A 14,486-nucleotide genomic window follows, 5' to 3' on the forward strand; every position below is an offset into this window, starting at 1 on the left:
AAACTTCCTGGAACTGACTCTGTTAGTGAAGGCGACAAACAATGGAACATCTGATAAACTGAATCTTTTTCTTTTTATAAAGCAGATTCTAGCAGGTTTATAACCCACATTCCACACAGACCCCTCACTCTTTAGGGGAGACGCCACTCACACAACATATCCTGGCAAACCACACCATGCAATATATGACCAATCATTTGCCAGACTGTAACTCCACTTTGAACGTGCCTCTCTCACACATTTATCCGGTGCAATGGCACATTGCTGCACTGACCTGCAGAGCGACAGGCCGTGGGTTTGTGTCCACAACGTCAGTTTTGGTGATGCTGCTGATCAAACTGCCAGTGAGTGATGGATGGGAGGTGCGAGGCTGAAGACAGATACGAAGGCTCTTGTGCATTTCCCCTTAACTAGTTACAGAGCAGGTTGTCTGTAGATGAACTGGTCATTTATCTCATTGCTGTTTGTAGGGCCTTGCGGTGTCCAAATTAGCTGCTGCGTTTCCTACATCACAACAGTGACTACACTTCAAAAATGTGCTTCATTGGCTGTAAAGCACTTTGGGACGTCCCGAGGTCGTGAAAGGCACTATAGAAATGCAGGTCTTTCTTTTTTACGTTGCAATCACCAGGTAATTGTGCGTGCGCCCCCTGATCTTTGAGGGGGGTGGGGGCAGGGGGAGAGGGGAAGAACATTAAAAAGAAAAAAGAAATGTCCGCATCAAAAAAAAGTAAAAAAACTCCACTGTGCTCTGATGGAGTAAAGAAACTCCATCGTGGCACAGCGACTAGTGCACACTGCCCCAGGGTGGCTGCACAGGGATACAGAGTGATAGCCCAGACTACATCAGTGCCAGTAAGCCCAGCGACATGCATCACACGTCGCCTCGCGCCCCCCCCCCCCCCCCCCCCCCCGCGGTAATCGCACCGTCCTATCTAGGGCTTCGCGGAGCAACATTACTCAGAAGGCCCCTCTCCCCCCCAACTCCCCTCCCCTCCCTCGGCTTGACAATAGCTCCTCCTACCCACCTACCTGAGCTAGAGAGAGAGAACTGCTGCCCACTGAGGAGATGGTCCTTCACAACCACCCACGGGAATCCCAGTGAAAGGTGGACATCGCACAATGACATCCCCAAACAAGAAAGGAAGTGCCCCTAACACTGTGCGTGAACCAACAAGACCCCGCCCCGACCCGCACCCGCCCCCACCCCCCCTACCCACTCCCCCACCCCCCACCCTTCACACCAACCTTTCTGAGAGAAGCTGAATGTATCCTGGTTCCGGGAGAATAGGAACGACTCCTGATGAATCGCAAATAGTCCAAACTGCAACAGCGGGAATCTGACATTAGTTTCACACAGAGACACACAGCCTGGGCCGAACTGAGACTTAAATGCACCTGGACTAATACAGGCAGGTAGAATCCAGTGAGAAGCCCAACTTGCTCTGTGCCGCTGGACACTGTGCCTTGACCCATTCTCACGCCCCTTTATATTAGAACAGTGGCATCTGTAGCTGCCCTGACTTCAGCAGCACTGCTGCAATGTAAAAGAGGTGGCACTTCTGTCAATGGAAGGTCCGGGGCCAAAAATTAAAACTTTTGTCACCCTCAAGCAACCGTGTACGTGTGTGAGACTGTGTGTGCATGTGAGATTGCGTGTATGTGTGAGACCGCATATGTGCATGACCGTATGTACGTGAGACCGTGCATGTGTGTGAGACCGTGTATGCGTCAGACTGTGTGTATGTGTATGAGACCACGTATGCGTGAGACTGCGTGTGCGTGAGACCGCGTATGGGCGTGAGATGACATGTACTTGTATGAGACTGCATGCACGCGTGTGAAACTGCATAAATGTATGAGACTGCATGCACACGTGTCAGACGTGTGTATATGAATGAGACTCCACCTACGTATGTGAGACTGCATATGTGTGTGACTACGACGTGTGTGAGACTGCGACGTAACTGCGTACGAGTGTGAGACTGTGTATGTGTGAGACTGAATGTACTCGTGTGAGACCGCGTGTACACATGTGAGACCGCGTGTACACATGAGACCGCGCGTACGGGTGTGCAACCGCGTGCATGGGTGTCAGATTGTGTGCATGGGTGTCAGACTGCGTGTACATGAATGAGACTCAGCTTAAGTATGTGAGACTGCGTACGTGTGAGACTGCATACGTGTGCGATTGCGTACATGTGTGATACTGCGACACGAGACTGTGTACGTGTGTGAGACTGTGCGTACGTTTGTCAGACTGTGTACGTGTGTCAGACTGAGCGCACGTGTGTCAGACTGAGCGCACGTGTGTGAGGATGAGGGCACACGTGTGAGACTTCCTAAGTGTGAGACTGCGTACTTGTGTGTGAGACTGCGTGTACGTGTGCGAGATCGCATACGTACGTGAGACTGCGCGTACCTATGTGAGACCGCATACGTGTGTGAGATTACGTGTACCTTTGTGAGACTGTATATGAATGAGACTCCGCGTATGTGTGAGACTGCATATGTGTGAGTGTGTGTGCGTGTGTGAGATCGCGTACGTGTGTGAGGCTGCGCGTACGTGTGTGAGGCTGCGCGTACGTGTGTGAGGCTGCGTACTTGTGTGAGACTACATGTACCTGTGTGAGACTGCGTGTACCCGTGAGACGGCATATGTTTGTGAGATGGCATGAGACTGCATGTGCATGTTTGAGATCCCGTACGTGTGCAACTGCGTCTATGTGTGTGAGACTGCGTGTATGTGAGATCGCGCATATGCTGTATGTGAGACAGCATATATGTGTGAGATTGCATGTACGTGTGTGAGACCATATATGTATGTGAGACTGTGTGTATACGAATGAGACTCCGCATGTGTGTGAGACTGCATATGTGTGTGTGTACTTGTGTGAGATTGCGTACGTATGTGAGAATGTGTACTCGTGTGACTGCGTGTACCTATGTGAGATGGCATACGTGCATGAGACCGCCTGTGCATGTTTGAGATCCCATTCATGTGTGCAACTGCATGTACGCGTGAGGCCACGGGATCGTGAGAGATTGCTTACACGTGTGAGACTGCGTACGTGTGAGGCTGCGTGTACGCGTGAGACTGCGTACATGTATCAGACTGCGTATGTGTGTCAGACTGAGTGTAGGTGTGTGACTGTGCGTAGCTGTGTGACTGCGCGTAGGTGTGAGACTGCGTATGAGTGCTGGACTGCATATGTGTGCGAGGTTGCGTACGTGTGCGAAACTGCACTTACGCGTGCGAGTGCGAACGTGTGTCAGACTGAGCGTAGGTGTGAGACTGCGCGTACGTGTGCGGGACAGCGTATGTGTGTGAAACTGTGTGTATGTGTGAGAGGCTGCGTGGGCGTTTGAGACTGCATGGGTGCGCGAGACTGCGTGTACGCATATGGGACTCCGTACACATGAGAATGTGTGCACGAGTGAGACCGCGTACGTATGTGAGACTGCATGTGACTGTTTGAGATGGCATACATTTGTGGCTGCGTGTACTGTGTGAGACTGCGTATGTTTGTGTGACCTCGTGTACATGTGTGAGAGCGTGTACATGTGTGAGAGAGCGTGTACATGTGTGAGAGAGCGTGTACATGTGTGAGAGAGCGTGTACATGTGTGAGACTGCAGGATTTCATGCAGGCTCTTTGCAAGGAATGAAGCAGTGCGATATATATGGGCCCCACTGCAGTGATGAAACTGCAGGATGCATGTGGGATCTTCCCAGTGTTGCCAACTCTGGTTGGATGTATTCCTGGAGGTTTCGTCACATGATCTCCCATCTCCAACCGCCCACCCAATCAAACAGCCTTTTTTTCCTATCTCCAATATTTTTATAACCAATGGTGTTCAAAGAAAATGTAAAGAAAACATATTTTTAATGCCGCTGTGATTTTTTTTCCCAGGTTGCAGTCTCCAGGAGATTAATCTTTAATTCCTGGAGACTCCAGGACAGTCCTGGAGGATTGGCAACCTTTCCTCTGGCTCTTTCCAACCTCTTTGGGGGTTACAGTAATTTTAACCCAACCTGCCGGGCGGGAAACCCACAGGATCGGGTGGAATGCCGATTTTACACCCCGCCCAATTGACTTTAATGGAGAGTAAAATCGGGCGAGGTGTAAAACCAGCGTTGCACCCGATCCTGTCAGTTTTCCGATGGGCGGATTAAATTTAAAATAGCCCCCCCAACCCCCCGCCTTTTTGTCACTTTAAATTTCAAGATTTAAAAGAAAATAATTTTGTAGTGGGGCACGAATCTCAAATCTGATTCCTGCTCAAATTCAATCCCGGCACCTCTACCTCAGTGGCTGGTAACTTTCCCCCCAATCCTCTTAAGCCCTCACCTGCCTTCCACGCTGCTGCCCATCATACTGATAGACTGCGGGCTACTGGGACGGGCTGTTTCAAAGGGCTGTGAGCTGGCAGTTGTTTTCCGTGACAGTAGATCCGGTACATCGATAACCTTGTCTGCATTCCACTGGGGGAGTTCCAATATACTCAGCGTCGGCAATTCATCTGCAAAATGAAGCAACAGGCAAAGAATCTCAAACACAGGGTGCATTCAGAGTCCAGTCAATGCTCCAACTTCCTTTCATAGAATCGTACAGCACAGAAAGAGGCCATTCGGCCCACCGTGACTGTGGCGCCTCTCTGAAAGAGCTATTTAATTAATCCCACTCCCCTGCTCTTTCCCCATAGAACTGCAAATTTTGCCTTTTCAAGTATTTATCCAATTCCCTTTTGAAACTTACTATTGAATCTGCTTCCACCGCCCTTTCAGGCAGTGCAGTCCAGATCATAAAAACTCGCTGAGTAAAAAAATTCTCCTCATCTCCCCTCTGGTTCTTTTGCCAATTATCTTAAATCTGTGTCCTATGGTTACCGACCCTCCTGCCACTGGAAACCGTTTCTCCCGATCTACTCTCAGAGAGTCTATTGACACCACTGTGTCAGCCAATGAGTTGGACCCCTCGCTGTTCAGTTTTGGAACATCTGGAAAATCCGATCGCAATGGCTTAAATGCACTGCCCAGGCTGGCACTCAGCCACAAAACAACAACTTGCATTTATATAGAGCCCTTAACATCGTAAAACGTCCCAAGGCGCTTCACAGGAGTGTAATCAGCCAAAAATTGAGCCACATAAGGAGATATTAGGACAGGTGGCCAAAAGCTTGGTCAAAGAGGTAGGTTTTAAGGAGCGTCTTAAAGGAGGGAAGAGAGGCGGGGAAGGTTTAGGGAAGGAATTCCAGAGCTTGGGGCCTAGGCAGCTGAAGGCACAGCGTGGTGGAGTGAAAGAAATCAGGGAGAACAGGCCAGAATTGGAGGAACAGAGTTCTCAGAAGGTTGTGGGGCTGGAGGAGGTTAATAAGCAACAGTTTGATTGGTCTGCGCTGTTATCTGGGGTGATGGGGGGGGGGGGTGGTGGGTGTAGCAAGCTTCAGTGTACCTTCAGTAGAGGGAGGGTTTCCGCTCCTGATTGCGACCCAGTGACCCCTGCTGGAAAGCCATTGGATTGGACTAAGTGGAAATCCTATGCCTGTGTATTGACCTCTTATTGGACAATAGAGTGCAGAAAAGCCAAGCCCAATCCCAAACCCGCCCTCTCTTCACAATCACAACCACACATGTGGATTTTCCGGCCTTGGGATCATTATCGTTTGGTCGCCCGTCCTAATATCTCCTTCTTTGGCTCCGTGTCAAATTTTGTTTGATTAAACTCCTGTGAAGTGCTTTTACTACGTTAAAGGTGTGATATAAATGCAAGTTGTTGTTGTTGTTTGGGGGGGGGAGGGGAGAATCACAATCCTACTCCCTCCTCCCTGACTGTATCTCCACTGATGTTAATCCCCCTCCCTCACACTGTCACTCAGTAACCCCTCCCCCCCAGTGCCCTGTGTTACTGACTGTATCTCTACTGATGTTAATCCAGCTCCCTCACACTGTCACTCAGTAACCCCTCCCCCCCAGTGCCCTGTGTTACTGACTGTATCTCTACTGATGTTAATCCCCCTCCCTCACACTGTCACTCAGTAACCCCTCTCCCCCAGTGCCCTGTGTTACTGACTGTATCTCTACTGATGTTAATCCAGCTCCCTCACACTGTCACTCAGTAACCCCTCTCCCCCAGTGCCCTGTGTTACTGACTGTATCTCTACTGATGTTAATCCAGCTCCCTCACTGTCACTCAGTAACCCCTCTCCCCCAGTGCCCTGTGTTACTGACTGTATCTCTACTGATGTTAATCCCCCTCCCTCACACTGTCACTCAGTAACCCCTCTCCCCCAGTGCCCTGTGTTACTGACTGTATCTCTACTGATGTTAATCCAGCTCCCTCACACTGTCACTCAGTAACCCCTCCCCCCCAGTGCCCTGTGTTACTGACTGTATCTCTACTGATGTTAATCCAGCTCCCTCACACTGTCACTCAGTAACCCCTCCCCCCAGAGCCCTGTGTTACTGACTGTATCTCTACTGATGTTAATCCCCCTCCCTCACACTGTCACTCAGTAACCCCTCTCCCCCAGTGCCCTGTGTTACTGACTGTATCTCTACTGATGTTAATCCCCCTCCCTCACACTGTCACTCAGTAACCCCTCTCCCCCAGTGCCCTGTGTTACTGACTGTATCTCTACTGATGTTAATCCAGCTCCCTCACACTGTCACTCAGTAACCCCTCTCCCCCAGTGCCCTGTGTTACTGACTGTATCTCTACTGATGTTAATCCAGCTCCCTCACACTGTCACTCAGTAACCCCTCTCCCCCAGTGCCCTGTGTTACTGACTGTATCTCCACTGATGTTAATCATGCCAGGGAATCGCCCCACTCAGCCTCCCATGCCTTTACCTTCGCTTTCCGGAGGGATTTTGGGGACGGACCGTAAGCCGAGGCGAGGAAGCCCGCGCTCCAGCCGCCTCATGGTTTCCCAGCACAGTGGGTGCTGACAGACCACACTGTCACACAGGGTCTCGTCCACGGCATTGGGGAGTCGTCCCACTGCCGCCATGGTCCTAGGATAAAGGAGAAGTTAAACAACAAGTTACTTCACCGCCTCGGTTTTCAGAACTGCGGTGGCTGGACCCCCTCGGGATTTATGAGGAGGGGTGGGGGGAAAGGGGGCCTGGTGATCAGAGAGGGCAGATCTAGGTTTGTCTGGCATCAGACTGTGGTATCTTTTCTGTATTCTTGTTACTACAGATTATTCCTGTTACTGAATGCTAATAAAGAACATTTTTTGCATTTGTAGCAATGTTTTTTTTTAAAGTTGGGGGGGGGCGGTAGGGGGTCCCTCGGAGTGTGCCAATATTTGCAGGAAGGGTCCCTTGGAGTGTGCCAATATTTATGTCGGGGTGGGGGTTCCTCGGAGTGCGCCAATATTTGCATGACAGGTCCCTCGGAGGTGCCAATATTTCCAGGTGGTCTCTTGGACTGCGCCAATGTTTGGAAGGGTTCCCTCGGACTGCGCCAATGTTTGGAAGGGTTCCCTCGGACTGCGCCAATGTTTGGAAGGGTTCCCTCGGACTGCGCCAATGTTTGGAAGGGTTCCCTCGGACTGCGCCAATGTTTGGAAGGGTTCCCTCGGACTGCGCCAATGTTTGGAAGGGTTCCCTCGGACTGCGCCAATGTTTGGAAGGGTTCCCTCGGACTGCGCCAATGTTTGGAAGGGTTCCCTCGGACTGCGCCAATGTTTGGAAGGGTTCCCTCGGACTGCGCCAATGTTTGGAAGGGTTCCCTCGGACTGCGCCAATGTTTGGAAGGGTTCCCTCGGACTGCGCCAATGTTTGGAAGGGTTCCCTCGGACTGCGCCAATGTTTGGAAGGGTTCCCTCGGACTGCGCCAATGTTTGGAAGGGTTCCCTCGGACTGCGCCAATGTTTGGAAGGGTTCCCTCGGACTGCGCCAATGTTTGGAAGGGTTCCCTCGGACTGCGCCAATGTTTGGAAGGGTTCCCTCGGACTGCGCCAATGTTTGGAAGGGTTCCCTCGGACTGCGCCAATGTTTGGAAGGGTTCCCTCGGACTGCGCCAATGTTTGGAAGGGTTCCCTCGGACTGCGCCAATATTTGCAGGGGGTCCCTCGGAGTGTGCCATTTACATTTAGATTCGCTCTATCACTCCATACTGGAGACTCGGCTCTGCTTTTATGCCTTGCTAACAATAAATATCAATGTTTTCTGTACAACTTTGACAGCATAAGACGTCAGAAAGAAAACCTTGTGGGATAGATGTTTAGAGCCAGGAACATCTTGATACGTATGGTGAGAATTGGAGAAAAGTGCACCCAAGAACATAAGAACATAAGAAATAGGAGCAGGAGTAGGCCAATCGGCTGATCTGATCCTAACCTCAAATCTAAATTCATGTCCAATTTCCTGCCCGCTCCCCGTAACCCCTAATTCCCTTTACTTCCAGGAAACTGTCTATTTCTGTTTTAAATTTATTCAATGATGTAGCTTCCGCAGCTTCCTGGGGCAGCAAATTCCACAGACCTACCACCCTCTGAGTGAAGAAGTTTCCCCTCATCTCAGTTTTGAAGGAGCGGCCCCTTATTCTAAGATTATGCCCCCTAGTTCTAGTTTCACCCATCCTTGGGAACATCCTTACCGCGTCCACCCGATCAAGCCCCTTCACAATCTTATATGTTTCGATAAGATCGCCTCTCATTCTTCTGAACTCCAAATGAGTAGAGTCCCAATCTACTCAACCTCTCCTCATATGTCCAATGTGAAACAACATCGAGTCCACCGCTTCTAATGGGTGCTTTCGTGCGAAAGTGGTCTCACCGCTATACGCAATGGCCGGTATAACGTGGTAGCGCTATTACAATACGCTACAGTATAACAAGAATGGTCCCTCCATGCAGTGACCTTTCGCCCGTTTATTCCTAGCTCCAATCGGCCCTGCAGATTTATCTAAATTTAGTTTAGTCTGTGCTTAGTACAAACTGTGACCCAACACCATTTAGACGGGCTGCGAAGGGTTTAAGTACACAAAAGGTAACTGAACATTAACGAGTTGCTACTTACTTACTTTTACAATTGTTCTTAAATTCAGTGCATCTTAATGAGGTGCAATCTAGTGAGTAAGCACAGCTGTTTCTGCCCTAAATAAACGGAGCGCTTAAGACGCTATAACCGGCAACTTTGAAATTGACGTTAATGCAAATGGATAATGGTTAGCACTTTTTGGACTATATAAGCGGCTGCCCGTTTTAAACTTGGACGTTTTGAGTGGTGGGGACTGTAATTAGAAAGGTATAAACATGGCAAAATTGTACTGTGAGTTGGGAAGACAGAAGTGAAACCTGCGCTATTATGGGTCGTATACAGGATTAACAATTACCCTTTAATTACAATGTAGCGCATCTGAGAACACTTGCGAGGCCCATCACGTCCTCCTGTCTGCTCTGAAAGGGGATAAATACCTCGCTGTCAGACCATTGCATTCAGGCTAAGACGAATAGATTCAGTTAAAGGTAGGATAATTACACAAAAGCAGTAAGTCCCTGCAAGACTATGATGGCACAAATAATTAGAAAACAACAAAGACTGAGTCAGGCGGCAAGGGGTTAAGATGTCTTCTTTGGAAGAGTCAGATAATATGCAAGATTTCTGGAGGAAACAGAGTCTTGTAGATTTCCTAATGTGATATTTTTGGCCATTTCACAGAGACCGAACTTGAACAATGAACTAATGATTTGCTGCGGCAGTGCCTTTATATCGAAGGAAGCCTTTTGTGTCACTGGTGTTAATTAACCTCCTCCACAGATACTCCTGAGAGGTTAGGCGTTATAGAAAATGAATTTGTCTACTTCGTCCAGTTTGCAAGCTTGAATATATTAAAGTTTATAAGAAATAATAGCCCAGCCATCAAATGAAGTTAAGCTACTCAGTTTCTGTATAAAGATGGCAACGGCAACAAAGGAAATCTGTTCACTCTCATTGAAACTGTGGCTGAATCAGGACAGTTTTGAGCATTCCCCCCAGGCTCAGTCACAGAGACAAAGGAAGCATTTATCTGTCCAGGTTCGTCCCAAGCAGTTCCGTAACACAGGATTCTGTGTTCTGCAGGCTATTCCCGGGGACGCACACTGAGACGGACATCAGCTGCTGCTGGAAGACCATCAATTCGGTGAAAGACGCCCTTTGGTCTGCCCGAAACTTGCTGGTCTTCCAGTACAAGGAGCTGTCCTCGACCGAGTGTTGCAGACTGGCACATTCCAAGGTCCAGGACTACGTGCTGAGGGACGCACTGAGGATGGGTGCGGCCGCCGCAAAGGCTCTGTGGGGAAAGGCAACCGTTTAGAGCCTTCCCGCCATTGTATACCGAGGGGCTGCGATCAGGGAAAAACTCCCTTGGGCAGAATGTAAAATTCTAACTGATGTAATATAACTGTAATGAATCTGTAATGAAGCTGGAAAGAATCTGTAACGTACCTGTTATCAAAAATGTGTATTGAGTGTATTGCAATGAGGCACCCTAGAGTGCCATGAACTGTAATTATGTCCAATGTGTTCATTGAACTGTACTTGCAAATTGTAAAATCTGTATTGTGTATGTTTGGAATGTGATATGACAACTGTATTGTATGTATTGCTGCAAATTTTATGAATAAAGTATATTTTTTGAAAAAAAATAAAAAAATTTGAAGCCAATCTTTAATTCTCATATACTAACTATCTAAATATCTATAGGTGAAATATAATACAGAAATTTTCCTGATTTAATGCAGGACAAAACTCTACAACCCCCTGCAAGGGGATGCTCTTCATAGATTGGGATTAATGCTCATTATTGAAAGAGATGTAGAGGGAGCCTTACTCTATCTAACCCATGCTGTACACCTGTCCTGAGAGTGTTTGATGGGACAGTGTAGAGGGAGCTTTACTCCGTATCTAACCTGTGCTGTACCTGCCCTGGGAGTGTTTGATGGGACAGTGTAGAGGGAGCTTTACTCCGTATCTAACCCGTGCTGTACCTGCCCTGGGAGTGTTTGATGGGACAGTGTAGAGGGAGCTTTACTCCGTATCTAACCCGTGCTGCACCTGTCCTGAGAGTGTTTGATGGGACAGTGTAGAGGGAGCTTTACTCCGTATCTAACCCGTGCTGCACCTGCCCTGGGAGTGTTTGATGGGACATTGTAGAGGGAGCTTTACTCTGTATCTAACCCATGCTGTACCTGCCCTGGGAGTGTTTGATGGGACAGTGTAGAGGGAGCTTTACTCTGTATCTAACCTCTGCTGTACCTGCCCTGGGAGTGTTTGATGGGACAGTGTAGAAGGAGCTTTATTACGAATGGACGAACATACGAATTAAGAGCAGGAGTAGGCCATTCGGCCCCTCGAGCCTGCTCTGCCATTTGATAAGATCACAGCCGATCTGATTGCAACCTCAACCCTACTTTCCCATCTACCTTCTATAACCTTTGCCTCCCTTGTTAATCAGGAATCAATCTAACTCAGCCTTAAAAATATTCAATGACCCTGCCTCCACCGCTCTCTGGGGAAGGGAGTTCCACAGACTCACGACCCTCAGAGAAAAAATTTCTCCTCATCTCCGTCTTAAATGGGAGACCCCTTATTTTTAAAATGTGGCCCCTAGTTCTAGTCTCTCCCACAAGGGGAAACATCCTCTCAGCATCTACCCCTTCTAGTCCCCTCAGGATCTTATATGTTTCAATAAGATCACCTCTCATTCTTCTAAACTCCAGTATATACAGGCCCAACTTGTCCAACCTTTCCTCATAAGATAACCCCTCATCCCAGGAATCAGTCGAGTGAACCTTCTCTAAACCGCCTCCAAAGCAATTATGTCCTTTCTTAAATAAGGAGACCAAAATTGCACACAATATTCTAGATGTGGTCTCACCAATGCCCTGTACAACTGTAGCAAAACATCTCTACTTTTATATTCCATTCCCCTTGCAATAAATGACAACATTCCATTTGCCTTCCTAATCACTTGCTGTACCTGCATACTAACTTTTTGTGATTCATGTACTAGGACACCCAGATCCCTCTGTACCTCAGAGTTCTGCAATCTCCCTCCATTTAAATAATATACTGCTTTTCTATTCCTCCTGCCAAAATGGACAAGTTCACATTTTCCCACATTATACTCCATCTGCCAAATTTTTGCCCACTCACTTAACCTATCTATATCCCTTTGCAGACTCCTTATGTCCTCTTCACAACTTACTTTCCTACCTACCTTTGTGTCATCAGCAAATTTAGCAACCATACATTCGGTTCCTTCATCCAAGTCATTCTGTATCTAACCTCTGCTGCACCTGCCCTGGGAGTGTTTGATGGGACAGTGTAGAGGGAGCTTTAGTCTGTATCTAACCCGTGCTGCACCTGCCCTGGGAGTGTTTGATGGGACAGTGTAGAGGGAGCTTTACTCTGTATCTAACCCGTGCTGTACCTGCCCTGGGAGTGTTTGATGGGACAATGTAGAGGGAGTTTTACTCTCTATCTAACCTGTACTGTACCTGCCCTGGCCGTGTTTGATGGCGACATTGGATGCAACAAATGGAAAGTGATTACCCATTTGCCAACGTGTACATTTCTCAGCTGAATGAGCAGAAAAAATTCCCTGAATTGAAATTTAAAAACAACTTTGGATCTTGTTAATTCTATTACCATTTTTGTATCTTTCATGTTATTAGAACGGGAGTTATAAGTGCAGATATGGAGCCTTACTCAATGACATCAAGTGACATAAACTGAAGCAGAGCATTGGCTTTGACTGTCACCTCGTGACCTTTCACATGGAAAACAGTCAGCAGCTCCTCCAATCACTTTCAGCACTCGAAGGACATCCAATTACACCTGATCTGGTGCTGGAACGTGACGGACTTAAAGTTCCTATTCCTCACACAATGGGGTGTCTGATGTCACAGACTGGGCTTCCAGTTGGCCAACACTCCCATTTCAACCAGCTCATTCTGACGTTAAACAGCGCAAAGATTAAGAAATTGCAGTCCGACAAAATCAGCTGAATTCCACCCTATCAAACATATGTAAAATATAGAACTTGGAACTCAATTTCAATAAAAGTGCAACAACTGGAGTTGAAACATGAAGACCGAGGAAGGGCGACTGATAATCAGTTGGATGTTTCAGTGCAAAAAGTGATGAATTAAAGTGAAAGCACAGTTTACCCACTAGTCGGGTAATCCCAAATAAAAAAGAAAGACTTGCATTTATACAGTGCCTTTCATGACCTTGGGACGTTCCAAAGTGCTTTACAGCCAATGAAGTACTTTTGAAGTCCAGTCACTGTTGTAATGTAGGAAACACAGCAGCCAATTTGAGCACAGCAAGGTCCCACAAACAGCAATGTGATAATGACCAGATAATCTGTTTTATTGATGTAGGTTGAGGAATAAATATTGGCCAGGACACAAGGGAGAACTAGTACCATGGGATCTTTTATGTCCACCTGAGGGCAGGCTGGTCCTCAGCGTCACATCTCATCCGAAAGACAGCACCTTACACAGTGCAGCACTCCCTCAGTACTGCACTGGGAATGCCTGCCTAGATTATGTGCTCAAGTCTCTGGAGTGGGACTTGAACCCACGACCTTCTGACTCAGAGGCAAGCTCGTTGCCACTGAGCCTCTGTTGATACTGTAACCCCTCAGTACGGTAGCTAGGATGTAGATAGTGAGTTAGAAGAGGGAACACACAGTGAATCGTAGTGCACAGGTAAGAAAAAAAACAAGTGGTGTTATCTACACAAGGCCAGGGCATCTACTGGACAGAGGCTCCACATGAAAACTGCTGTGGTTGCTGGGCATCCAGACCTTGTTGGGCCTGTGTACAGAGATAAGAACATAAGGAGATCCAGGGTAAGTAAGGGCCATTCACCATGTCAAGCCCACTTCATCCAGTAACCTCCCCCAGCCCTACGTCCCTCCGCGATCTCTACCCTCCTCCAATTCTGGCCTCTTGCGCATCCCCGATTTCCATTGCTGTACTATTGGCAGCCCTGCCTTCAGCTGCCTAGGCCCTAAGCTCTGGAATTCCCTCCCTAAACCTCTCCGCCTCTCTCTCCTCCTTTAAGATGCTCCTTAAAACCTGCCTCTTTGACCAAACTTTTGGTCACCTGTCCTAATATTTCCTTATGTGGCTTGGTGTCAAATTTTGTTTGATAACGTTCCTGTGAAGCGTCTTGGGATGTTTCATTACATTAAAGGCGCCATATAAATGCAAGTTGTTGTTGTTGATTATTCTATCATGAACCTTCCCCTCAACATCACCACCCTTTGATCCTCTATGTTAAGGAGCAGTAAGATTCTTCCCCTCCCTCCCTTGGGCAAAGAAAATCAAGTGTTCATCTAGCTTCCCCTTAAATGCAGTGCTACTAATATTGCTCTAACCCTCAATTTTCCTGCTCAACAGATATCTTTGAGCAGGATAATGTGCATAAATACATTGTCTCTGTGGAACACAAGCTCTGGGGACATGTGGGCAGATCAGT

At 47.9% G+C, this 14,486-nt stretch overlaps 1 protein-coding gene across 1 annotated transcript in view; it reads right to left on the minus strand.

Annotated features, from left to right (window-relative positions):
* LOC137300327 (uncharacterized) overlaps positions 1-14,486 on the minus strand; it is a 50,094-nt gene that overhangs the window by 20,782 nt on the left and 14,826 nt on the right. The window contains exons 3-5 of the mRNA XM_067969413.1: positions 6,853-7,016; positions 4,352-4,523; positions 1,249-1,324 (exon numbers count right to left, since the gene is read on the minus strand). Coding sequence (XP_067825514.1) covers positions 1,249-1,324; positions 4,352-4,523; positions 6,853-7,016 — 412 coding nt within the window. The remainder of the gene's footprint in view (positions 1-1,248; positions 1,325-4,351; positions 4,524-6,852; positions 7,017-14,486) is intronic.

This window comes from Heptranchias perlo, chromosome 31 (assembly GCF_035084215.1).
Source record: "Heptranchias perlo isolate sHepPer1 chromosome 31, sHepPer1.hap1, whole genome shotgun sequence".
NCBI classification, from domain to species: Eukaryota; Metazoa; Chordata; class Chondrichthyes; order Hexanchiformes; family Hexanchidae; genus Heptranchias; species Heptranchias perlo.